This window comes from Oryzias melastigma, linkage group LG21, assembly GCF_002922805.2.
Source record: "Oryzias melastigma strain HK-1 linkage group LG21, ASM292280v2, whole genome shotgun sequence".
NCBI classification, from domain to species: Eukaryota; Metazoa; Chordata; class Actinopteri; order Beloniformes; family Adrianichthyidae; genus Oryzias; species Oryzias melastigma.
In genome coordinates, this window is record NC_050532.1 from 21,912,812 (window position 1) to 21,940,793 (window position 27,982).

At 37.8% G+C, this 27,982-nt stretch overlaps 1 protein-coding gene across 1 annotated transcript; it reads right to left on the reverse strand.

The window, feature by feature from the left end:
- Nucleotides 1–1,097: 1,097 nt before the first annotated feature.
- Nucleotides 1,098–27,917, reverse strand: LOC112154736 (nectin-4). The gene is made up of 8 exons (XM_024285873.2): nucleotides 27,693–27,917; nucleotides 22,826–23,149; nucleotides 22,446–22,745; nucleotides 20,855–20,948; nucleotides 9,223–9,374; nucleotides 7,396–7,492; nucleotides 7,230–7,308; nucleotides 1,098–5,024 (listed from the first exon to the last, which is right to left on the reverse strand). Exons 1-8 carry the CDS (start codon nucleotides 27,832–27,834, stop codon nucleotides 4,986–4,988), a joined length of 1,227 nt encoding a protein of 408 aa, XP_024141641.1. The 5' UTR covers nucleotides 27,835–27,917; the 3' UTR covers nucleotides 1,098–4,985.
- Nucleotides 27,918–27,982: the final 65 nt, after the last annotated feature.

Sequence of the window (27,982 nt, forward strand, 5' to 3'; positions counted from 1 at the left end):
AAATGACCAAATAAATTAAATAAATTCTTATTTAATATGTTTGTTTTTGTATTTTCTGAAATGCCAGCGAGCATTAGGGTCACGGAGGACGTCACCAAGGAATCAAAACAAGCAGCCAGACCCGGGAGGTCATAATGTAATGACCCTGTTCCACATAAAGGGTTGATGGATGGACGATCCCCCTGAGGGAAGATCTGGACTCAAGACAAAATGAATAAATAAAAACATTAAGGCAAAAACAGGGATTACTAATCAAATAAATAAACAGATCCCAATTGACAGGTAAAATCAAAAAAAGAAGAAGTATATATATAAAATGCATAAAAATAAATGCATATGGTCTCCAAAAAAACAAAACTGAATAAATACTTGATTAAAATATTTAGAGACAAATAATAAATAAATAAATATATTACTAAATTTAAACTAAAGGCCAAATAAAAAATGTAGGTCTTACAGTAAGGGGTTGTCCTTTGTTAAAGGCAAGTAAATTAATAAGAAACAAACTTTTTAGAGGGAGAAAAGTGTAAAAATATAAACTATATATATATTTTAAAACCTCAAATCTTAAAAGGATCAAGTTATGGTGTAATAATTTAGCTCTATAACTAACCAAATCCTTAAAGATTAAATTTAGTCTATTTTCTTAATGGTTTTATTGAATATCACACTCTCATCTAAATTGAATTAGAAGACAGGAACTTCACCTTTAACCCAAATGCTGCAGTCTCCCCTTTGGTCCTGGTTTTAGTGTCATGCGACAGTATCCACAGTTTCAAAACACTTTAACTTTGCTCTAGTTTAATAATCTTTTTAAATGTCATTTCTTTTCTGTTGAGCAATAAATCACAAGCAAAAGTAAGTGTGGTTTATCAAACGAGTGGAGGGCCGTGCACTTGAAACACAAAATACCAACCTTGATTGAGTAAATACGCTATTGTGTATAAGCTCAACAACGTACCAGCGGTGTTGCGCTTGAAGAACAGAAAACAGGCGAATGTACCTATCGCAAGTTTGCATGAATGTTAATAATCACACACATCATTGAGTTTTTTTCTGCTTCCTGCTCAAACGCATAAACATACAAGGGCGAGACGTTTTTTTTTTTTTTTAACCTTTATTTGAAAGGTTTACATAACACACACAGTATATGAAGAAAACAAAATACATAGAGGGGACAAAACAAGTACAGCAGATGAGAAATGCAATGATTCTAGAGCATATTTAAATTACAGAATAATAAAAAATGGGGGGAAATTTAGTGTATCATCAAGATTTTAAAGCTCTCAAATTCTTTACATTTTTGAAGGGTATTTATTCATGTAACAAATGTAAAGAAAGTTTCATGTGGGTAAATGTAATGTGTAAAAAAAGTAAATTAAAAACAATCAAAAAACATCATTTAAGTTAACTAAAAAGTCACATATAAGGCAGCTCTGTAAAAGAAACATGATTCCAACTTTTTACCGAACGTGTTCTTATACGTGCACATTTTGACCAGATTTTCTATGCTTATTTTGAGTTGCAATACTGTGTTTTTGGACAAACAAATAGCCGGATTGCATACAAATATATTCATATTGCCAAATTCTCGATTATCACATGCCAGAGCTCACATGCTCTTCTCAGTGATGCTACCCATGACCTCTCGCCACACATTAACGATCAAAGCTCGCGTTTGCTCAACAATCAAACAAAAAGCAGCAGGCAGAGGAAGGAAGCTGTTTCTTTTTTTTGTCTAATGTAAAGTTAAAAAGTAAAATAACACAAAAAGAATGCATGAAATAAATAAATAAATATAAAAAGATCAGACTAACACTTTTTTTCTTTTCAAGTCTATAACTTAGTTCTTTGGCCAAAAAACCCCCCTCAGTTCCTGTCTGCTTGTTCAGCTGCTAAGCAGGATGTCCAATCAAGATCAAGCAGATTAAGATTAAAAAAGACCAAGGTTCCTGTGGAAAACCCAGCCATCATGTTGACAGTTACACTGGTGAGTAAGTCCTTGGTTTTTGGTGTAAACAGCAGATTCTGTTGAGAATGACTATTTGTTTAACATTTAAACTCTGCAAAAACACAGCTGTCACACAGAAGGCATCTATTCATGTTCTTCATTTGAACTTATTTTTTTTGGCTCTGAAATGACACCATCTTAACAAGACTGGCACACTTTTCTGTTTGGGTCAAGTTAAAAATAGACAAACTAGCTCTGTTAAGAGTCATTAAGGGCCTCTGTGATCAGGAAGCATGAAGAGAAAAGAGTATTAAAAAAAAAAAAGTTTTGTCTGATAAAATGAACTTTTCAAGCTCCTACATTTTGTGTTTTACAAAAAAAAAATCAAGCGTTTTGAAATGGAGAGACACAATAAAAGTTCTAGAACATAGATAATTAGCTAAACTCACCCTACAACATTTTTTTTTATTTTCTTTAAATGTTCCCAGTGGGGTTTTAATGGACTATATGCACGACCTACTTCTACATTCAGCCTTTGACTGCTCAGTCATTGGGCTCAGTCGTGGGCTGTTGTTCATGTGGAGTATTTGGACTTTAAAATATGTCTTTTGGAGCTAACAAGAGTCACTATAAATTATGTTACACGCATCGTTTGTTTTTCTAGTAAAATACCCCAAAATAAAAATGCAAAAAGATTTTAAGTTGTATTTGTTGCCCTACATAGGAAACTTCGATGGTAACTTGCTAATGCTAATGTTTTTAGCACGTTTATGTGCGACTAGCTCTAAAACTGATGGACATTCATGTTGGCGACACGTTATAGGTACAGGCAAGATGCAGATCGCTGCATTGCTTCATGTATCTTATTTAAATCCGAAGCTAAACGTTGCAGTATTTAATGAAGTCCTGTTATGTTAGCTGTCATGCGGCTAGAGCAGAGATTTGCCAAGTCCACGCATATAGGTAGCCACAGCCGGAAGAGAGTAAGCAGTCTTATTCAAAACCGGAAATACGTCACACAGCTGCATAGAGTACATTAGGACTGTGAAGTTCTTAACAAAAATTCCACATCTCGAATAAGTCTTTGTCTAAAAAGCCATTTTTCCTGTTGATCTGAAGCCTTCTTTTCAAAAAATCTCTGTGTGGGCGTGGCTTATGGTGCTACGCTGCGTAACCCCACCCCTTATCTCGCAAGGAGTGCTAGCCAGACACAGACTTTGATAAGTCCATGAAGAAATAAAAATACAAATAAAAAATTAACATTTAGGCTGCATTGCAGCAGCAGCACTATCTGGGGTTCATCACTGACTTCATGCTAGCAAATACTGATTGTTGAATTCATTTGAACTAGAAATCTAATGAAATCCCATAATACAGAGAGGGTCTAATCGCGTGGCATTTAGTAAATGCATAAAGCCAGTGGTGACGTTTTTAGATGCAGATGAAGGGTAACGTTCAGAAGAACGGTTCTGGTGTCCGGTTAAACCACCTGGTGGATCCTTAGCGGAGATGCTGTTGCAGCGCCGCTCCTCTATAGCTGCTCTGGGCTGCACAACGCGGCCCGCCACTGCTCGCGGCTGCACGTCGCGGCCCGCCGCTGCTCGGCGTTCCTCCGCGGATTAGATCAAACGCGGACGGACATCTTATTTGTGACAGCTGATGGGATTTTACTTTCAGTTTCATTTTAAATACGTGAGGCCAACTGAAAAACAACCTGCGGCTTCACTGCATGGGAGTGGACAAGTATTTTAATTACAAAATAATAAAAGCTAACATCAGTATGGCCTTTCACTGAATTACAATCCTTCACGGCACAGAAGTGGGGCGTTATATTATCTTCTCCGGCCTCTACAGCTACATTAGCTACTGTGACGTATGAAAGTTTCAGGAATTCAAACAGATTTTCTCGGGGACTTTGAGTGACAGCGACTTAAAAGGAGAAATACTCGGAAATGCAAACACGAAATGATTTCTTATTAGATTTTTTCTCTTTCAGAAGAAAAATGCCACACATACGTGTTAAAAACTCAAAAAACATGATTCTCATCGGAGGGGGACTTTATTGTAAAATGCTCTGAGTTGGATTTATCTCCAATCCTGCACGGAGTTGGTCAGCACACAACTCATTGAGAATTTGAATCAATTTCTAAATTATGCTATTAATAAAATATATTACCCAAGTATATATTAATAACAATGTCAATGAACGGCACGATGGTGGTCGTTGTTAACCTGGGCCTTGACCCAACCGGTATGAATATCTGATTTGCAAATTTGGTTTGGCAACGATTTTACGTCAGATTCCACATAGATCCCTCTGTATTTATCCGGGCTTGGGACCAATTGGGATCAATTATAATCAATAAGCTGGGCTGATCCAACATGTTTCCGTGAGGTTCTGTGTCTGTTGATTCCTTCATGTTTAGTTTAGTGCTGCTATGCTGTAGTCTGGGTGAGGATCAGAAGATGTTAAATGTACATTTTAGAGATGACTTTTTTTTTACACCAATTTTAATTAGAATTTATACTACTTGTAAATGATGTTACTTTATAAATTATTATCCATAAATGAAAATTCTTGCCAAATGAGGCAAAAGTGAGTGCAAGTCTGCTGATTTGGGACTTAAAGGTTACATGACTACCTGTCACTTCTCCAGTGCGTTGTTGCGCGCACCCCAACCTCTGCTCACACGTTCAAAATACGAAATGACAGAGTAAAAACTAATTGTTGTTTGTAAAAGCTGTGAACTAAAAGAAGAAGGAATAGGACTTTGTGAACACATCCATCCCTTTCTTTTTTCATTTGAATACCAGAGCTTACGACCTTTTACCTGCGCGAAGCAAAAAAGTCCATCAACATCCTCCTCTGGTGTTTGGAGTCCTCACTGCGTGTATTCAGTGAGCGTGCAGCCAAGCCAAAGGCAGAATTGCCTTTATTCAAGTAGTATCAGATTTTGCTTCCGTGGGAACACAAAATGTCCCTTTGAGGTCTCTCTTCAAAATCAAATTCCACAATCGCACCAGATGGACATCATTAGTCAGAGAATCTAAGTTCCACCGTTTCAGGAGGTCTCTAAAGAAGACAAACAGATCAATTGTAAGACAAATCAAGGAGAATTGTCACAAAATCAAGCAAAACAATAATTCACAGGTAAATACTGAAATGAAATGAAGCTTTGTTTGTCATATGCAATATCAACACATGCCAACACAACAACGAAATGCTTGTGATAAGAAGCCAGTGAACTCGCCATAAAAAAATAAAAGTTAAAAGAGTAAAAATACTGATTTTGTAAAAATGTTTACACCAAAGGAAGAAAGGGATTTTCTTTGCTAAAATAAAATTTTAAAAAGCACAAACATCAACTTTTTCCTAAACAAAACCATAACCATTTGTTTATAAACAAATAGAATAAAAAGTTAAATTTTGACAACATGGACCAAAGATTATGTTTGTCCTTGTGTTAACTGCATTTCAGTTACAAGTATTTTGTGTTTAAATCTGTTTAAGAATCTTTTTCAAGCACCATAAATGTCAGCCATACATGCAGACTGTGGAAACTGGGTTGAATCTAGGCTGCCTCAGAGCTATTTCAGACTATTGGTTTCCTTTTGATGTTGAGTTTAAACTCTTTACGTGGTATGTCACTTATTTAAAGTTTACCATTTAATCTAGGACTGTAGAAATGTAGCATCACCTTAAAAGGTAAAAGAGAAGAATATTTTATAATATAATTGGAAATAAATTTAGAAATTTTTAACCAAAATCCCACAACCTAAATGTCTTAAAAAGCCATTTTTCATGTTGATCTGAAGCCTCAGCCTGAAAAATATACTCTGAGGGGGGCGTGGCTTTTGGAGCTGAGTGGACCTGCTCCTTCACGGACGCACACACACACGCCCCCCTCCCTGTCTGATTATAGTAGCGCTGTGTCTCGCTAGGGTAGATCATCGCCGCTGCTACAGCAGTATCGTTTTGAGATGGATGAAGCTCGGATGAGGAAGTGAGGAGCTTTGTGGATTTATAATGTGCAGCTGCTGTCAAATGAGCCGCCGTTCGCATTTCAGTGGTCAGATCAAGAAGCTCCGTAGAGTCTGGTGGTTTTTCCAGCGCCCTCGTGACGAGGTTGATTAATTCAAACAGAGTTTTTCTGTGACAGTTTGATTGACAGCAATTTAAAAGGAGAAATACTCGGAAATGCAAAAGCTTAATACATTTGCTCTCTTTGATAAGAAAAATGCCACACATACATGTTAAAAACTGAAAACTTGAAGAGGCAGAACAACAAAATAAAAGGCTGCAAAAATGCCCAAGAGGGTAAAAGTGCTTTAATAAGACATTCAGGCACTTACTGCTACAGTGAGGCAAAAAAGCATTAGTCAGTCACTCATTCAGGAAGCTGTCCAACTGAAAACAGGAGAGAAGTCTGAACTCTGCCTTTGATGAAAAGGTAGACTTCAACTGTGAGAGATTTAGAAGCCTAAAAAAAAAGCAGGAAGGATTTGGTCCACAAACTCAGTGGGCTTGTGGTAGAGTGGACTTTGAAGGAGTTCAAATCCAGGCTGAGTCATACCAAAGCCTTTCTGCTAAACACTCAGGATTGGGGGGTTCCAGTCGAATGAGGAGAACAAATTTCACACCTCGGTGCATGACAACTAAATGTAACCTGGTTTCAATGACAAGCTCTGGTAACCATGCATGCTGGTGGGATCCACTTGAGCTTTATGGGCATCTGTCTCCCATATATCCATTTTCAGAACCAATTGAACCCCTTTTGTGGTTACAGAGGCTGCTGGAGCCTATCCCAGCTACTGTAGGATGAAGGTGAGGTGCACCCTGGACAGGTTGCCAGCCTGTCTCACATCCGCAACTAAGCGACAATTTAGAATCATTGGTCAACCTGCGCATGAAGCATGTTTTTGAAACCCCCTCATGCTTGGAGAGAACATGCAAATTCCTAACTGCTACGCCATCATGCAGCTCCTGGTCATCTGACCTTCTCCCTGCAATTATTTATCAGTCTGTGAGTACGATCACTGCTTAATGCCAGGTGTACAAATCACTTATACACAACCAGACTGAGCACTATAATGCTTTGCTTATTGTGGTTTTTGCTTTTTTACCTCTTCTTCCTGGTGCCTAAACAACAAATGTTGTCTTGGTTTGTAATGATTTGCTTATTCATTATGTCTGTTTATTTTTGTTCATACAACTTTATATCCATATTTTATCTGTTTTTTAAAAAATATATTTTCGTTAACATGGCTTCCTTATTACCTCTTCTCCTTCCGGCTGTGCCGCTGAGTAGTCTCTTGTTGCATCTCGTTGCGTCTCACCCTGAAGACGTGGCCAAAAACTTTGTAAAATAAAGCAAAGAAAAAGTTTTTATTCAGTTTGTGATTTTGAAATTATATAACTATAAAGTAACTGGTGGATATGGTACCTTTGAAGTTTTCTAGATTTATAAAAATACACCCCCCCTAAAACGATAATCGGGAAAGTCAGGAGACCAGTGAGGACCCAGGCAACCGTGCAGTTTCCTGTAAGAAAACAAAATACAGGAAAGGAGTGAGCAGGAATGCTCATAAAACTGTTGTCACCAAACAAACTGAACTTGGTTTCTCATGTGGAGTAATGCCCAGTTGGAATATTATTTTTAAAGTTTTTTTTCATAAAACCAGTCAAATTTCTGTAGAATAATTCAAATTTGAAAGAAAACAATGACCACAAATAAATACTTGATTTTAAATAAATAAAAGACACATCTATCCATTGAAAAAAATAATTTACTTGTAAATATGTTTTCTAAGGTGAGAAAATTCACACTACAGCTTAAGGAGTTAAACATTTTAAATGGAATCCCAAAGAAAATACTGTTTGTTATATAAGTTATAACTAAGATTAACATGTAGCTCTATCTGAAAATCTGGTTGTACTGAAAAACGGTGATGTCCAGTCAGGGGAGGCGGGGCTAAAAAAATACAGAAATTATACAAAATAAAAAAACTTTTTTATTATTAAAAATAAAAATCAAATATTATTTTTTAGATATGTCTATTGTTTTTACTACTTTTTTTAGTATGGATTTTCAACGTTTATTTGGTTACAAAAAGTAGCCAATTTAAAGGTTTCCTTTTCAATTACACAAGGGGCAGCTGCGTGTGCGCACACACTGACAGAACCTGCAACCGTCACATGCACTGTACTGTTTCGGTCTTTCAATCATCATAAAAGATGCTTTATTTTTATTACATGATTTTTTTTTATTTCTTTCCATCTGTCTTATTACATCTGTGCTAGTTTGTGAATCAGTTTGTCTTTTGATTCACTAAAAATGCTCTTTTAATACACAAGGTGAGACAGGCAGTACGCATGCCGCAAGGCAGAGGGCGCTGGTGAGCTCAGATAACGTGACACTGCAGCCAAAGAATAATAGTCCACACCTCTTTTACTGAAAGCGGGCTCAATAGAATCTGTCAAGCAAACGTTTTGAATGTTTGAGGTGGAGCCAGCGGGCATCACATGCTATTATTGAGGCATCTGATTGGTCAGTTTATAACTTGCCATGATAAATATATAACGGCAAAAACAGAATTAGGTATTAGAGCAAAAATGGTTATTCTAACAATGGAATGACTGAGTAATAGCTCTTTATGAACTCTTTATGAGCTCTTTAAACCAGCTTGGTGGCCTTGTGGAAGAGTGTCCGTCCTAAGATTATAAGGTTGTGGGTTCAAATCCCGGCCGAGTCATACCAAAGACTCTAAAAATGGGACCCAGTGCCTCCCTGCTTGACACTCAGCATTAAGGGGTTGGACTGGGGGGTTAAACCACCAAATGGTTCCCGAGCGCGGCTGTGTCTTCAGCTCACCGCTCCCCCAGGGGATGGGTCAAATGCGGAGAACAAATTTCACACACTTAGGTGCGTGACAAACAGTGGGACTTTAACTTTAACTTTATTTCTCAGTTGAAGTCTATGGAATTTTGGCTAGCCAGCGGGTACTTATTTTGTTGGAATGTCAAGGGGGGCGGGGGTGTTAGTCAGTCTGGTTCTTTTATCAAGTCAATGACACAGAGTAAACAGAAAAGGTGTTGAGTCTATGGCTCCTTTGTAGAGAAAGCACAAATTACAAGAAGTCTTCAGGGGAACTCCCAGGATTCTTCAAGACCTGCTGTGTTTCTTGTCTCTTCTTCAGATTACCATTTATAGAGTATTGCTGTATTTTATAAAAATACATGAAACTAAAGACAAACTCACAGCATAACTCACCTGTAGAGAAATGGACTAAAAGGTATGTGTGTTTGCTTCCATATGGATTTTTGGCTTCACACTGATAAAGGCCGGACAAGTCATTGCTCTGGCTTGGAAACTGCAACGTTGCACCCACAACTTGAACTGATGGAGGCAGAGGCTGACCAGATCTGAAAGAGATGAAAAACATATTTATAAGTTACATCTGCCCTGCGACAGACTGGAGACCTGTCCAGGGTGAATCCTGCCTTCACCCATCAGTAGTCGGGTTAGACTTTGTGTCACAGGTTTTTTTTTGTTTTTTTTGGCAGATAGCATCTGGTTCCCAGTCATTGACTTTACATGAGAATTGGACTGAGTGAGTGTGACAACAGTACACCCACAGAAAACTGCTCATTTCCAGCTCCAACAACATGACGTATTTTTTTAAAGCATGAATGACTCCACGTTGGAGCCAGATGTCTGTTAGCAGCGTTTGGTCCAAATCAGTCTGAGTCATCGTTTCTATGAAGAGTGAGCTTGTTGAAACCCTACCACTTAAGAGCAGGCTCGGGCAAGAGGACCTAGCCACAAGATGGCGCCAGAGCATCATGAACCTGAAGTCCTCAACCAAAGTTTGAAGAAAGTTCACGCTCTTCCCCTAGAAAAAACACCTGAGTCGGATTACGGATCTTCTAGTATAGATACCCTACTTCAGCTTCCGGCTATGGTTAAATGGTAAATGGCGTATACTTGCATAGCGCTTTCTGCCCTCCTTCGAGGGCTCAAAGCGCTTCACAGTCACAGACCCATTCACACACTGGTGGTGGCTCCGCTCCCGAACACTGGCGCCAACCTTCCACCAGAGGCAATTCAGGGTTAGATGTCTTGCCCAAGGACACTTCGACGCATGGGCAGGCATGGGGGGGATCGAACCAGAAATCTTCCGATCAGGAGTCGACCGCCGTACCGCTGCACCACGGCCGCCCCCAGTTGTTAATTTGTCAATTGAAAGTTTTGAACGCTGTGGAGAGCGGAGAGCAACTGGCGCCACATGCTTTTTTAAAGCACCTTATTGGCCAGTTTAGAAAAAAAAAAACCTTAAAAAAATGTATCAGAGCGAGAATGGTTATTCAGACCAATAGAATGAGTAACAGCTGTTTGATTCTCAATAGAAGTCTAGGGTATAGAAGTATAGGGTTCTATAGGGCCAGAGGAAGGAGGGTTACTCAGTCCAGTTCTAGTATACAGCCATTTGTCCCGGTTCAGTGCAGCAGGTTTTAACTAGTACTTGTGTCTGAGCTCTTTAGCGGGCCCTCATATTCTCATGATTGTGTATCACGTGTTGGAATAATAAAACCTCTGAGGATTCTGACCTTCCTGCTTCTGGGTTGTTGGTGCTAACCTCACATTTTGATTTGGCCGAAAAACAAAATTGATTAAAAAATAAATAAATAAAAGTCATTAGAAGGTGTCACCTAAAAGAAGACTTGACGAAAGAAAAAATGCTAGAAAAAAAATAAAGAAATGTGTTCATTATTTGACTGAATCATTACCCCACTGCAGAGTATTTTATTCTTCCCCTTTTCTTCTTTGAAATGGTGTGTAGCAATTGCCAAACGGTGGGTTGAATCCAGGCTACAGTTATCAGCAAATGTGCCAAAAACCTCGACAGGAAGTTCACAACTGACAGTTATTTTAGATTTAAGGGAAAAGAGGAAGGCAGCAATCAAAAAAAGTTGATAGGAACGGAAGAATAAATGCTTTTGTGCGCAACCTCACACTCTCTACCATCCACGCACAGACAAATAACCACAACTAGAGGTTGGCAGTTACATTTATTTCAGTAAAATTGGATTCAAAGTGTACCCAAGAGTATTTCTGCTCCATACTCTTTACTTTCATTTAGAGAGATTTCCAGTGATAAACTAATACGTCTACTCAGTCACATTTTGCCTGTATTTGTTTATTTACTTTTATAATTTGCATCAATGACAGAGAGGCAAAAAAGTACTTGCCAGTCACTTATTCTTATTGAAATAAATTATTTGTATGAAAATATATTTAGTAAATGATAAAAGTTTTCTTCAATAATTGTCAAAGACAGAAGTGAGACTATATACTTTTTTGTAGCTGCTCCTTTGTAATTTTTTGGATGACTATTTTTTAGTTATGGTTGAGTACCAGTTTTGAATACTCCACTCCTCTCCATGTGATCTGTTTCTTTGCATACCCATATTTACAAAAACCCACATGTAATACTAACAACAAACGAGAGTGTACATACACATACACGCCTGCTTTCCAACACAAAGACACGGTGCATGCACTCATACATTTGTAATTAGAATGAACAAATAATCTCTCTCTCCATTTATCAAACTGTTTGTCAGTCCATCTGTTAGCAGCATTTCCAAATGTAGTCCAAAGGTAAAAATATCTTTGTAAGTTTGTTTAATTTTTGGTCTCGTTTTACTTTTACTTTTTTTTGTGTGTTGCTTCCTTGGAAAAAAAAAATGTTGAACACCTAAATTTGCACAGTAAATTGAGAGTTCTCTGTAAATAAGTATTTTTTTTTTTGTTTGAGTAAATATTATCATAGACTGATCCCCATCTCTTCCTTGTAAGTACTCCCTTCCTGAGCTTTACAGCAGCTGCAGAAAAACACCGCATTTCCTCAGATTAGACTTTTAAAAACCCAAGAGTGGTGCCCAATAGTCTGGTCCTTTGACTTTTATTTATAAACACCCATTAGTGAAGAAAAAAAAAACACCCCTCTCAGCCTCCACGGGTGGGTCTAGTACCAGAGGTCTGGAAGCTGGAGGGTCCTGCGCAGTATCTTAGCTGTTCCTAGTGCTGCACTTTTCTGGACAGAGATGTCTGAGGTGTTTCCAGGGATCTGCTGTAGCCGATTGTAGGGTAAAGGAATAAATATGGACAAATTAATTAGGCTACCCCCCTCTGTTCCATAATGTTATGCTTATCTTTATGTTTTTTTTTTATTAGTGATTCTCCAACACTTAAAACACAACACTCAGCATTCAGAGAGTAATTTTCTGTCTCGCCACAAGAGGCAGTTTCCCTAGATTAAGCAGGGCAGGGGAGATAAGTTTAACTTAGCCTGCCATTGAATGAAACATCGATGAGACGAGATGGAGGTTTAATGTGTGCTGTGTTCATGTTCCAGGTAAGCTACAGAAAAGAGATGAAATAGATGAAGTAAAATGAACCACAAGAGGGAAGATAATACAGGAAGTTGGCCGTTGTCTGTATTTTTTATGTCGCTGTTCGTTTGTGATGTTTTCATGTAATTAGCTACATCGCTAGCACTTAGCAGCTAAAGCTAACATACGAACGGGTTATTGTGGTGGATATGGAGTTCTGAATATGTAGTTAGTCATGGTCACAGGGATATCAAATGGAGAATTATTGATGTATTTTGTTGATAAATGTAAAAAGCTCAGTTTAACCTGGCCAGCCATTGAATGAAACATCGACGAGACGGCGAGACAGAGTGTGTGTTGTGTTCATGTTCCAGCTTTTCACTAAAGGCAAAACTTAAAACAAAACCCACATTTGTCCGGTCTTCCTCTAAGTGTGCAACACGATCCTCCAGTTTAGAGGTTACAGCCCCAAGTGCTCCAATTACCACAGGAACCACTGTCACTTTCACCTTCTAAACTTTCTCCAGTTACTCTCTGAGTCTCTGAGCTAAGCTCACACACGGCTGGGTGGCGCCGAGTGCCTAGCAGCAGTAATAAATCATGAACCAAGTATGATGGAAAGACAAAGAGAGTGAAACATCAAGCCTTGATCATTTTTTTTTTGTCTAAAACTCTTCCCTGGCCCTCTGATGTATTCATTCCTGATCCATCCGAGTCTCTCCCAAAGAGAACCTCAGCATCTTCATCTCTGCTACCTCCAGCTCTGTTTCCTGTCTTTTCTTCACTATCTCTAGGCTAAACAACATGGCTGCTCTCTCCACAGTTTTGCACACCTTTCCTTTCATTTCAGCTGAAGCTCTTCTTTCACGCCTGACTGTTGACCCGAGGTACTTCAAATCCTCAACCTTCTTTATCTCACTCTTCCACTTGGGTTCCTCTCATAGTCCATGGTGATTCTTGTCTAATTGAAAAATAAAACAAAATACAACTCACATTGTTAAAAGTATTCATCTAGGCACATTAGTAGCATAAAATGTAGACACAATTAGTGCTGGGCGATATGACGACATAAATAGTGTGGGGGATAGAGAAATGTCTATCATGGCATTTCTCCTCCTCTACATTCTTCATAAATAAACTTTGTCTCGTGGTTTTGCGACGTAAAACTGCTTTACGTTCTTTGAACCAGGAAAAATTTCTGGAGGCGCCACTGTTGGTTTGCCATTACCATCCTGTCCATCTGTATGTGGAAGTCCCACAGGATCTTTGCTCTCTCTCTGTCTTACACACACACACACACACACATATACACACTTTTTTTCAAAGAAAATTCCTACTTTTCAATGAAAGCACTACTTTTGTCAATTACGATTATTATATTCATCATTAAAGTGGTAAATGTCAAAAAAAAAAACTATTGTAGCAGCAAATGTCTGTTTCTTGGTACATTATCTACAAAGGTGACCAGAGGCCCATTTCCTCTTTGTAAGTGCAGGTTAAAATTATATATTTATATATTTTATTGTTTTTCATGGGTTTTGAAATTTGTAAAACTTGTAATTTGATTTATTTTTTGTGACTGTACAGTGAATTTTGGTTGAAGCATGCTCAGAGCCATGTGATTATTATTATTACTTTGAGCTTTTGATGTTGGCCGCAGTTTTTTGTTCATAAAGAAGTTCATGCTGAAAGAAAGAGCAGCTGACACGATGCTTTGGACTCAAAGAGACTCTTTTCTTGACAAGCGGAAACTAGGTATTTATTGTACCTTTTGTTTGTATTACTTTGTATTGTTTTATTGAGTTTTTATTTATTGAAATGTTTTATAACACTTTGTTCATAGTTTTCACGGCGTAACGAAAGCGAAGGCACGAAGTGTAACCAAAGTTGGATGAAAATAAATGCCCTTGAGAAGAGTCACAGTCTTACCCCATTGTTCTAATGGTACAAAGCATTGTGTCAGAGGAAAACCCCTGTGCAATCATGATAGCAAAGCTGAAAACAGTTTGGCTGGTTAGAGAAACTATAAAACTGATCTTTCTTTGAGTAGGTTTAGTATCTGCACCAGACACTCCAGATTGAATGCTCAAGATGGCCGGAAAAAGATAACTTAATGTGAAACTTGACAGTTTATTATTGTTCTTAGAAATTAAGGCTATTCCATGTGAGAAATTACAAGACAATTTCTTTCAACAGTGTGAACTAGTCACTTTAGAGAACAGCACAAACAGGCTCTAACCAGAGTAAGAAAAAGAAGTTGGAAGCCCCGCTTCACAACTTAGCAATTAGATATAAACATTAGAGCATCCAGTTTGAGAAATAGATGCCTCACAAGTCCTCAACTAGAAAAAGATTTATCCGCCATCTGTCAAGCAAGATGGGGGTAACGTGATTGTCTGCAGATGCTTTGTTACTGGTAAGGTGGGAGATTTGTTCAGGGTGAAAGCGAATTTAATAAAGGAAGGTTATATATAACTAATTTACTATTTGCTAGGGTGTGTCGGGAAACATATAATGTGGATGGGACCAGAGACAGGATACGGAGGCGAGATTTCACTGTAAGATGACTCGTAATTCTACTGAAAGACTACTGAGAGAATTACTGGAGGATTACATCGATAGACCTAAAGTATAAATAGATAAAGAGATCAGTCAGACAGGATAAAGTATAAGCATCATAGGATAACAACTTTGTGTATCTGTCTCTGATCTAGAGACTGGGAGGGTAGTTGTTTGACCAGTTGTATGATGAGGTGTTTCTTTGTGTGTTTGGTGACCAGGACACACACCCTGTTGTGTATATAAACCCCTGTGCTGACATAGTGTGGTCGCAGCACTTAAGCCATCATCAACCAGAGCTCTGTGCAATATTGGATCCAATCCCTTATGAAAGAGGTCATTTTAACCTATTTTTGCTTGCTCTTTTTCCTCATTAACCAACGCGGGAGATGTCCAGGAGAATGCCGTAACACATGTGGATAGCGCTTAATTGGAGCCAATTTCTTATGACAAAAGGGCGATGATTCAAACCACACCTTTAAATTGTACATTGTATCAGTAGTAGGGTGGCTGAACTGCCACCAGATCCGTTACCCCATTGGGCTTTCAAGCCAATCCAACTTGTGGGAGGGGCTTGTGAAAGAATTTCTCCAGATAACCTAAACAAACTATCAGCTAGATTACCAAAAGGTCTGCAATGTTGTATTTGCTGAAAATGGAAGATTCTTTGACAAAAAGTAAAAGTTTGAAGATCATTCAAATAAATATCATTATTTCTAATCATGTCAATGTCTTGAACACATTTTCTGCTCATTAAACAACCCATTTGGTCAATAAAAGTGAAATGGAAAGCAAAAAACTGACTGGGTAACCTCAAACTTTTGAACAGTAGTGTATATAAAATACATACAGATAAACTTTGTTGTCTGTTAAATAATCAGAAATTCATCTTTCATGACAATATTGCAGCTTTTTTTATTTCACCTGTTTTATTCCTTTTTTGGCTGCTTAACTTAAACATTTTTTATATATTTGTTCTTCTGTTTGATAAAAACAATATACTGTGGATTTTGGTGAACAAGCTAAACGCTTTAATGAAAAATGCTGTGGCTGTAATAAGAAGCAACAAAAATGACTGAGAAGGATTTTAACGTATCTTTTAGGAATTTGTTTAAAGACCTTCATCCGTCAGAACATGCCTCCTAGGATGCCAAGGGACTATTTTTATTTAAGTCTGCCTTACCCAGGTATTCCTTCCAGGGCTTTAAGTGGTAGTTGAAATGGATTGCCAGCTGTCCTGGGTTCAACCCACCAAACACTTGTGAGAGCAGCTGTTTGTGTCGAAGTGAGCAACCTTTTTTGGTGAACAGACACTGGGTTCTGGCTAAACCGTGTTGGTAAAGTTAAAGATAGCATTAAAAACTAATGGTCTATAGATTCTTGTGACATTGATACAACAAATGTTGAGATCAATGTAAATATATCTGACTTTAACAGCTGTAATGTTGAGTCACGCCCACAACTCGGAAACAAATTTCTGATGAACTCCTGCTGCTCTGGAGAAACTGTATCCTTAAAAACAGCATAATCATCATCAAAAGATGACTTAACAATAGATCCAAAACTGGTTGGGGTTAGTCTTTGATTGATGATGGCTCACAGCTCTAAGCAAAGATAGTAAGAAACGTCCAAACAGGCAGATTTTAGAAAAGACTGCTATATTCCAATTCAGGTCATTTTAACTCACTTTACAGAAAAAAATGAATGAATTCTAAATTCTTCCAAACATAATAAAAAATCATATTCAATTATAAAAGTATTTTTGTCAAACATTAGGTCAGAGTAGACAGGACAGCAGATGTTGTTCTTTCAGGCATTTTAGTCCCAGTTTTAAAAATAAGTTTCTGAGACGATAAACAAATTTAAAACCACAAACCAAAGAGCGAAAATATGAATGTATGCTGTGTAAAGCAAGTAATCTGATGTCAGAAGAAAATAAAAGAAGAGGCTGTATAGCTCAGTAGTCACAAGATTTTGTTTGTCCTTTGTCAGCAGACGATTCTGATTATTTAGACTATCGTGTAGAACGTTTTGTCTATAATGTGCATGACATCATCATGTGCCCATCAACAGAGCTTGTTATTGTGCTCTTGCTTGAAAGCGGAAGGCTCCTCCTGAGAAACTAGAGAATTTGCGAGTTGCTGAGTTTTGGACCAGTTGTAGTTGTAACTGCTAAAAATACAAATGAATATACCAGAGATTAAATGAGTGGGTGCTTTAAAACTCTTTAATAAAACATTGATAAATTATGTTTATTTAAAAAAGTAAAGCAGTTGCCATTAATTAAGGCTATTTCAAACCCCCAAATAAAAAAATTAAACCGTTGCAGAATGGGTAAATCAGTAATTATTTTTCTAACTTCCATCTATAGGGGGCAGTAGAGATAAAATGTGTTCATTCAAAAGCCACAGAAGAACAAAGAGCATTGCTGTTGCGGCCATGTCTTTACCAAATTGATTAAATTGCATTAAAAATAAACAACAATTTGAAAAATTATGTAAATTTGATCTTCCTTTTAATTGTCTTTGTTCAGGACTAAGTATCGAAATTAAAACATCAAAGAACATAAATATGAAAGATGTTATTTTACCAAAATATCCAGAAAATAATGTATTTTTAAATAATATTGGGTTTACGAGTGAAGGGTTTTGTACTGAGCAACCACATGTTGGCTATAATAAATCATTTATGACAAAAAGGATAATTTATTGCCTGCCCCCCAGCCGTGCCAAGTTTGAACCACAGGCTTTGGGATAATTATACAATGTGTGCAAACAAAAACCCCAATCTCTTGTCAGATGTGGCTCTAGTCAACAAAGGCAGATGGTTGTCTAGCACCTGCATTGTAGTGATCCAGAATTGTAGCTGCTAGACCCTAATGTGTTCTACCATCTGCTCCATTGTGGTCAGAGAAAACAAAACAAACTAACTGAAGAAATATGATGCTTCAGGTAAATACGGGAAATAAAAGAAAAATAAATACTCAACGGACCTTAAATAAGGGTGTTTTTGGTGTTTTTAACATGTTCTGGTGGCAATTTTCTCATGATAGCAGATGTTACGGATGTGGCTGCATTAGTTTTGTTTTTGTTCTTATTTTTGTGCTATCATTTTTGTATCAGAGAGGGACATCTGTGTGTTTGGTGGATCTTTGTTTGTCTTTCTCTGATCAGTTTCAGGTGCAGTGCTGAAAAATTGTGGCTCCTATTGGACGAAAGGCTGGTGGAGGCAGCCTTTAAAAGAGCTGTGTGGACACTCCAGCCTGCGAGAAGGGAGCTCTGATGCAGCCTGTCTTCAGCTCATCCAGGCCCTCTTCTCCATTCTGATTCTGATTCTGATTCTGATTTGTGTTGAGCAGACTAGTGTGCTTTGTGGTGTTTTGTGTAGAGGTTCACTTTGTGTAGCTTTCTATTTGTTTGGTCATTTGTTCCTTCTAAAGTGAAGCTGTAGGGTGAACTACCATTTTCTTTCCCATTAATTTTCTTTTGGGTTTTTTTGTTAGTTTAGGGAGGTTAGCGGTTATCATTGTTTTTCCTTTTACAGGTAAGATTTCTGTGATAAGATGGGTGGGGGTTGTGTTTATTTTGGCCTTTATTTTACCCTAAAGCCATTTTGCATCAGCTCTTTCAGTTATTGTTATTTGGTATTTTGTAAACAAATTAATCTGTGTTGGCAGAGCCAGTCTTTTGGGGTGTTTTTGTTGTTTAAAATTAGGAACAAGTTTATTTTTAAGTCATTCTTCTCAATCCTCTAGATAAAAAGTGGGCGTAATATAAATTGGGGGCTCGTCCGGGATGTTCATCCATCATCTGGGATTTATTATATTGTTTGTGTTTCTTATGATATACTTGAATTTTGTAAAAGGGGGACATAGAAGGCAAAAGAAAATTAAGATTAAAACTACATTCCAAAGTATTTAAAAAAAAAATATTGATGTGAATCCGGAGAAGACAGAAAAAATGTTTGACAAAACTTGTAGTTGTTACGTACAAACTATTATTGGCAGGTTTCAAGCTCCCTGCTCCGCTCCATTCTGATGCATCCATTTGAAGATGAATAGATCCATGTACGCTTTGGTTTTCGTCATCCAAGCGGCCATCTGGCTCAGAACTGGCTCCAATATTGATCACCATTTCTGTTGTTATGTTAGCTTGCGGTTGTGAGGAGCTATAAGCTAGTGGGAGAGTGCGTAAAAACAAAGGGATGGTGGGAAATCAGCACAGGTTTATTCTGCAACAACAGTTCTGCCCACAACTCAAAGGCAAATTTCTGATGAACTGCTGCTCTGCAGAAACTATGACATACAAAACAATGCAGGTTTTTTAAAGAAACTTTAGCTAAAAAGAAACATAATTGTAATTAAAAAAACACAGGGAATGCTTTTACAATACATCAGGGGTGTTCAAATCCAGGACTCAAGGGGCTTTTCCAAACAACCTGCCACTGAAGCTTCTTATTGGCTAAAAATTCTTGATCTAAGTAAACAACAGCAGATGGGGCAGGGTTTTTTTTTTGCTAGAAAACCAGCAGGCGTCCCTCGAGGCCCTGGATTTGGACACCTTTGCAAAACATCAACAGATGCTTGAAGTGGGACTTTAATGAAGCTTTGATGACTGAGGAGCTCCTCATCTCATGAGAAATAAGCCGGTGAACATGCAGCAAAATCTACAGCACTCATCAAAACAAGCTCCTGAATCCACAAAGAATACACACATAAGCTAAAACAAAAAGGTGAGATTCCTGAAAATAAATGGGCACAAATGGGGTTTCAAGCATGAATAGAATGGTGTAGAATTTCTCTTTGTTGTAAAATTCAGGTGCAAGGAAATTACTTGACGGAAAAAGAGGATTGTAACAAATGGAAGGAAAGGAGACAGGAATAGCAAAGACAAACACATCAATAGCAAAGTGGAGGGGGAGTAGGGTATTGTTGAACTCTTGGAGTGTTCAATGAAACCAAAGACAAGATACCTGAGCAACCAAATGGTATGTAATAAATTAGGAATTTACTGCCTTCCTTGAAGGCCCAAAGTGCTTAATAGTCACAGGCCTATTCACACGCTGATGACTGGCGCCAACCTATAGCCACCAAGAGCAATGCGGGGTTCAGCGTCTTGCCCAAGGACACTTAAACACAAAGTCTGCTCTACCTCTATCCCAGATTGTCCCAGACTGCCTTTTATCCCACTTGAACAGAGAAGTCTTTGGGAGCACCAAGGGTATTGCAGCATTACCAATGATACAGTCTACCAGTTGCATCATTGGAGGGGTCTAATTTAATTTTGGTCCAAAAATCTTACGAAATTAGTTTTTTAGTGTCCTTAAATCCACACAGAAAGTTTCTCCCATTTGTCATCCATTTTCCTTACAATTTCAAAGACTGCAAACGTTCTGCACTCTTGGGAAACTGAGGCCTCGAGTCTTAACTGCCTGTATGTCGTTCCACAAAAGTCCAACAGCTCACCTTTTGTAAGGAGATTCGAAGCAAACATCCGCTCCCAATTTTCAGAGATCCCTAATAACTACATCCAAATACCTATAGGTCTTCTTCATCTTCCACAGGCAGCTGGAATCGACAAACTCAGCTGCATTCCCCATTGATCACTGGTGTATTGAGCTGCAAAAGTAACACCCATGCAGGAAGTTGTCCACTCTCTCATTCCTTAGAGTGGAAAAAATGTTGTCGATCAAATTCAAAGACCAGTTTATCAATCTGTGAAGTGGCCAAAAGTTAGATTTAACCCAGGAGTGGCATACAGTTATTAAGAACACACTCAAAATGCAAACAATATAACAAAACTTGAATAAAGTAAAAAGACTCCCAATGGGGTAAGAATGTTTGACTTCTTTCTAAGGCGCCTGCTTTGGCAGTTAACGGTGCAGCTGCTGAGTCTGGCTGATAAACTTATCAGCCTTTTAAAACATGAGGAGGTTTGAAAAGACTGTACCTGCTCCAGATAAGTGTGGCATTTGGGTTTGCCTCTGACATACACTCCAAAGAGAGTTTGGATCGTTCAATAATGTGGACCTTTTCAGGCGAGTCTGCAAAAAAAAAGGGTTTATGAGATGACAAAAATATGTTTTGGAAACATTTTAATTTGTAATGAGAAATAAAATGCATTTTTGAGAAGAAAAGAAAATACAATTACAGTAAAGTTATCCCCAAAAAAATCTACATAAAAAAGCTAAAAGAGAAGAAACAAAGCACTTCTGTGTGGTGATGTTAGATATAAAATGTTTACCCTTTATACTACAAAAGCACAAACGAGTATTTTATTTCCATTGACTTCTCCTTCTAGGTTGGGTCGCACAATAGAGCTCTTTACTTCCTTTGGTCAATAAAGAATATCCTCGTGTGTTTCATATCAGACTACATTCTTGAACATTTTGAGCTTTTTCCTCTGGCTGTGAGGCCTCTGAGTTAAAGTCTGCCCCCAAAGTCACATGATGTTGAAAGACTAAAGATTAGTCTGATACTTTAAAAGGACCAATTTTGAGATCTCGTGAAGTTTAAACTGGGCTGTCGAGCCTTTCTGAAAGCACTTTGATGGTAAATTTACATCACTTTTTTTACTACTTAAGAACATGGTTTCGTTGCACAAATATTTCCTCTGAAAAGTTTTGCAATTGAACAAAACCGTCACTCTCATGTTTCTGGTAAAGATAAACAGCCCACAAAAAAAAAAAAAAATGAATGATGCAACTCTGCTATCCCTCAAAGTGAAAAAGCACAATTTTTTTACCATATTTTATCATTCTAAGAACTACAGTCAATAAATCAATAGAGTCAATCATAAGCAACAGTCAATGAGCACATTTATACTGGCAGGTTTAATTCCTACCAATGTGTTTTGGAAAATCAATTTGGTTTGGTGAGAGTGAAAGCTCACCTGAACTTTGAAATGTTTTAAAAGCCTCATTTCCACTCAGTGGTATGGTCCAGTCTAGTATTTTGAGCTTTTCCATGATAAAATGGAACCATTTAGCCATACTGAACTGTACCATTTTTTTAACCGCTGTCCAAAGAAAAATGGAACGTCCGGTTAGCGCAGCGCTAACTTTTAAATTGGTCATTGCGACAAAAGAAAGCACCAAGTAAGTGTCTGTATTCCTCTTCATCACCCTCAATCTTCTCTCAAACAACATTAAATGCTTTGTGCAACCCTTCCGCTCTCCTAGGCTTGTTTACATTAAAAGTGGGGTCATCTGGACCCCATAAGAGAGCACGAGGGTTTTAACTGAATATCCACTCAGACAACCTGCTTTAGCACAATCTGTGGCCTGACCAATCACTGTTCATGTGTTTTCCTGACAACCCTTGAGAACCATTTCAGCAAAGTTCTGTTTAGAAACTGATACTGAACATTGTCCCAACAACCAAAAACAACCTTTCTGAGTAAATTCAAATGCAGTAAAGAAATTAAGAATTACCAAACAGACACAGGAAGTCCACAGAGGAGAATAATCTTTGCAAATTTTTGTTTAAATATGAAAATCACAAGGAGACATTTGCTTTAGAGAAAGTTTGAAGATACTTACAGAGGACCTGGATGATGGTTTCCAGGATTTCTTCTTTTACTGTCTCACTTGAGATGACACACTTCACCAATTGACCATTCATCTCTCTCCCAGGTTTTCCAACCAGCGTACTCCGTGTGGTGGTCGTCCCATTAGCATGCTGAGTTTCATTGAATTCTTCTCGAACTTTTCCTTCCAGAGAACCTATGATCCATTTCACCTCTGCCTTAGGTTTGGAAGCAGCAGCTGTGCAGGTTGCAAGAGGAACCTCCTCATTTCCCTCAATGGGTGTATAAGACATCAGATTTGTATTTGGGGGCACTGAAAGAAAACCAATGAAAATCAAAATTCAAGATGTCTCAATAAAAACAGCAACAACATGAAAAATAATCAGATCTTACCAAGTATTCCAAGTTTTGAAACTTTGTTTTGCGTTCCACTTGGGAATAAGCTGAAGATGCATGTGTAGCTTCCTTCATCCTTCAGTGTAACATTAGACAATTTCAAGGTTCCATTTTTGTTATTGAAATTCCCAATAAATTCAAATCTGAAATCTTTTCCATTACTATACTTCAGTCCAATTACGGGCTGAATTGTCAGGAAAACATCATCCGGTGCTTTTCCTTTGATCGTTTTCTGCCATGTGATCTGGGACAGACGATCACTTGTGCTCGTTTGACAGGGTAAGATGGCGAAAGATCCAAGCATCGCAACCACATCTCCAGCTGTAAACAGAATAAAACACGACTTTAATGCTTCTGTACAAAAATCTGTCCATAGCTTTATGTTTACATTGAGAGGTAGACGGTTTGCATTCACACTGTTACTAAACTTCACCAGAGTTCACTTGCAAAAGAACTCAGAACCAAGGTTCACTTACAATAATTATAGACCTTGGAGGAAATCCATCAATCAAAAAGCCCAGGGAGACACAAGTTACAATCATCAAAGCTACAGTCAACAAATAAACAACACGCACGAACACAAACCATTGCTCAGTTTTGGAAACTCTTTGAATTCCCAATCCAATCATCTTTGTATCTATTATAACAGTATTCCATTCGTCTTTCAATTATGATTATTCCCTTTTTATCCAAAATCAAAAAACCTGTGCGGTTTTCTAGGACATAGTTTTCTGCAGAGCAGCAGTAGTTCACATAAAAATTGCCTGTAAGTTGTGGGTGGGACTGTTTGGGGATAGTAAGCCTTCCCTCATTTCCCATCATCCTTTGGTTTACAATCTCTCCGCTAGTTTGCAGCCCCTCACGACCCAAGCCTAACTTTACTGGTGCAACAAAAATGGTGAGAAATATCAACGCCATCTAGCCGTAAAGTTTTGAGCCACATGCCAACTTGGAGAAAAAAAATAAAAACCTTCATGGATCGATCTATTCATCAGGAAGTGGATGGATCAGAATGAAGCGTAGCAGAGAGCGTCTCGACTGCCAAGCAGATTTTCTACATAACAATTAAGATCTTTTTCAAACTGCATTTTTTGGTCTACTCCTGATTCAAAATGATTTGAGTAAAGAAATACTCAGATATGTCATTTCAGTCTTAATTTTCTCCATATATGTCCACCATCATAAGAAAAATGCAACAAGACCATGTTAAAAACACCAAAAACAACATTTTCAATTGGGTCTTTCAATGCATTAACTCATTTTTGTGAGTTGTTGTTTTTTTCTTTATCTTGTCGTGCAGATATCTTGTCTCTGAAAATATTGGAAAATGTTCCCTTCAGGAGTCACTGAGGTTATAAGGAGGACCCTCGGCAAGCTGTTATCCATCATGGATAACCCAGATCACCCAGTTCTAGACAAACAACGGAGCGCCTTTTCCAAGAGGCTCAGACAACTCCAATGTTCTAGGGACCGCTACAAGAAATCATTTCTTCCGTATACAATAAGAGTATATAACACCTAATCACAATGAAAAGATAATTCAACAACTGACTGTTGTCATGACTTATGGTCATTAATGTCTTAAATTGCACACTTCTTTTAATATTCCGCACAGCACACTTTGTTTTCTGGTATTCATTTTTTTTATCTTCTGTAAATAATGTCTATTTGCTGCAACAGCCAAATTTCCCAGACTGGGATGAATCAAGTATTTCTATTCTATAAAATAAAGTAAAGAATTGGACTATTGAACTGGTTTTTGACTGAGGGAACGTGTCTCTTACTTAAACAATCTTGAGACATACGGAAGCCAAGAATGACCAAACTTCCTTTTTTTTGTCTGTTTTCTCTTGATAACGACATCTAGTATCTTGTTATCGTGAGAAAACATGTTTTTTCTAGTGATATCAAGATAATAGATGTCAGTATCACAAGATAATAAATTTCGTTATTTCGACAAAGGATATTTAAGCACACCGAGACACGATACATAATACATTTTAGGTCTTTTATATTTTGTGGTAAACTGTACGCTAAAACCAAAGCTGTGCAACTACCACCACTCCCCTCCACCCCCCCATTTCCCTCCTTTAGTCAATAACTGAACCTTATAAGTACAAACTCCCAATAATAGGATGAATGACAGAACCCAGGACGGACAAGCGTCTCTGCCTGGTCCGTTTACTGAGCTTCGGAACACAGAACATTAGTAGAGCCCCAACAGCCACCCAGGCCCAAATCAATCCTCTACAATATACTTCTTCCTGTTTCTACAATCTACAGGAAACAAAACAGTTTGTCAGAGAAAATGTGGAACACCGAAATAACTGATCAGTTTATTATTCATAACTTTAACCATGGTCAAACTCTGGCGGATATTATGATGATTGTTGTTTATGATGTTCGGCCATAAATATCGTCCAAATCAATCATTTGAAGAGGATGTTGGCCCAGAAGCAGCTATGCAGGCAGCTGTGGTTATGTAATCCTTAAGAAAACAGCCAAAAAAACAAGAGTAGAGATGTAGAGTAAGTAATTTCAAGAGCATTTAATGCTTGTGTTGAACTTTTGGTTTGTGTCAAGATTGCACTAAAATAGATGAGGCTTTTACTCTGACATCAAGGTTAAAGTCTGGCTCAAACAAATCAATACTTTTTCTACGGTGATGTGTGCTTGTGTTTTAAAACGGGAAACACTTCAATTTAACAGATACGCTTCAATCATTTGTGTAAGTGCTGTCAGAGAATTTAATCTTAAAAAGAAATCCAGAGAAACTTTTGAAATTATCATAGGATGGCCACAGGACAAACTGCGAAATTTACAGATTTTCCCTTCTTTGCACGATATGGCAAAGTAAATGTTTTATTTGAGCGATCTTCACAAAATTTCACACTTGTCACCAGCTTAAGTCTACAACCACAATTGACGTTTTGTTGCTCTTTAACTTCGAGAAGAATCTGCTATCTTGGATTTTCCTTTAGATCTATCACTTCCTAACTTCTCGAGCAACAAGGGACAAAATGTTGGGACTAAAAGCTGTACATTTTGAACGGTATTAAGATGGTGGGCTCCCAAAAGTGAAATTGTAAAAATATAATAAATGAATTGCTGGCTTAAGCTGAACATTCTGATGTATGATATGAAATTATTTGGAATATGCCTGGGAAAACAAAAACAAAAACGTCAGCTTCCGAGGAAATATAAAAGTTTAGTTTTGCAACTTCTTCAGAAAATGACAAAGACCTGATTATCACCCTAGGCAACTAAAGCATAAAATGGTTGCTCTCGAGCTCAAACCAACAGAAAAGCAAAACTTAAAAAAAAAAAAAGTGGTTACAAAATTGTCACGTGCAGCTCTGACCAGGCTAAAAGTAGCAGAGGATGAGGGGCCTAAAGCAGCATGCTCAACCAATCAGAGTAGGTAAAAGGGAGTTAATGGAGGGTGGCTTGTGGCTTTAATGCATTATTGTGTTTTTTTAAATAGATTTTCTACCTATTAATTCTCTGTGGCGTGAATCAATTCAGTGCGTCACTAAATTTCTTCTGCACTCCAATACAGCCCTCCAAACACTTTGAAAAGCAGATATTTTGCTTTTTTAACAGAGAAATAACAGAGGAAAATATTCTTAGTGAAAAAAAAATCCTTGAAAAAATAGATTTAACATGCTGTCTTGTGGGGATCAGATGACTCCACTTTAAATGAAGCATGCCTTGGATAGCACAAAGGTTATCGTAGGAATGAGGCAGTAAACAGACACCCTCCCCTTCTTAACTCATTAAAAGACTCCCATGACTGTTTTTAAACATGTTGAAAATGAGATTACATTTAGGTAAGTGTAACGGTACTCTATTGTGTTTGCAAATAGGCTCCACATAAAATTAAGTCTGTATTTTCATATTGTTTATATTGTTAATAGGGCCAATTTCCCTGAGCATATTAAAATAAATTCCAAGCATCACTTATTTGTTTTTTTCTTTTGTATTTGTGTTAATCTACATTTATTTGTAGATGCTGCTGTTTTTAGTTTGCTATGTTTTGGGCCACTATCCTAGGTGGTGCCTGGAGCCGTTGTTTTGGTGCCTTTGTAATCCGTTTTTGGTCATCACTGATGAGCGGATATCAGCTCTATCAATATACCGAGGAAAGTACCTTCTTCAGAACCAAATCCCCCTTCTTCACCAGTGGGAGGAGCTTACATCATTTTCATTGGTTGCAATTCAAATCCTTCATTTCATCAGTGTATAATGAAGTTCTCCGTAAAGTTTATACACACTTATATACCTGAAAGTTTCATTTAGGTATAGTGTACTTCTAAGTGTACTTTTTATAAACTATAAGCGGGGCAAAATACTCACAAGAAGTATAATTGTTAGTAAACTGCCAGTATATTTTACTTGGGATAATATACTTGTCTATACTTAAATATACTATGGAAAATATTATACTTAAAGAAGTAAGGTTATTTTAATATCTACAGTCTAAAAATCCCCTTTAAGGAGGAATTCCGCTTCATTTAACAAAGTGCTCAATCTGCGGCACATTTGGTTCCTAATAAAATAAATAAATGCATTTTTAAAAATAGATTTGTAACATCCCTTCTGTTTTTGTCCTCGTATAGTTACAGAGTGATTATTATCATTATATAATAACTCTTTTCTTTACAGTCATGACGTAGCAGCTCAACCAGATGGCTAGAACAGCGAATTTGCATACATTTGTTCTGGAAATTAGAATGTTGTTAATATGACTTTTGCAGAGAACAAAAACACCTCGTTATATATAAAACGAGATAGCATCTCTTTGTTTTCGTATCGTAATTGTCCCTATGGAAGCCCGTAAAGGGCGAAACAGACGGACACGAACCTTCGACGTGTTTCGTCTCCAGATAAGAAGCGGTCAACAAAAACATCTTCAAAATGACGCAGAAAGGTCCTGCAGAAGAACACGCTCGTGTTTTTCTTTCTTTGGGTCTTCGGCTCGATGCTGTTACTCCAAACCGCTCCATAGTCTGAGCTCATGCATCGTGGCGAGGTCTCATCCGCCCCTCCTCCTATCTATCACATGGCTGACTGCTAAGTACGTCTGTTCTCCTCGCAGATGTCCTGCAGCACTACACGCACATTTGACTGTTAAACTGAAGCATTGTGTTTCAA

What these genes read in the sequence shown, in the direction of transcription:
- LOC112154736 (XM_024285873.2), bottom strand. Translation starts at nt 27,834, where the DNA reads ATGGAGCGGTTTGGAGTAACAGCATCGAGCCGAAGACCCAAAGAAAGA. An exon ending in TTCAAAACTTGGAATACTTG is followed by an intron (nt 22,746 to 22,825) that starts GTAAGATCTGAT and finishes GTTTTCTTTCAG; the next exon opens with TGCCCCCAAATACAAATCTG. An exon ending in AAATCTAGAAAACTTCAAAG is followed by an intron (nt 7,309 to 7,395) that starts GTACCATATCCA and finishes TATTTTACAAAG; the next exon opens with TTTTTGGCCACGTCTTCAGG.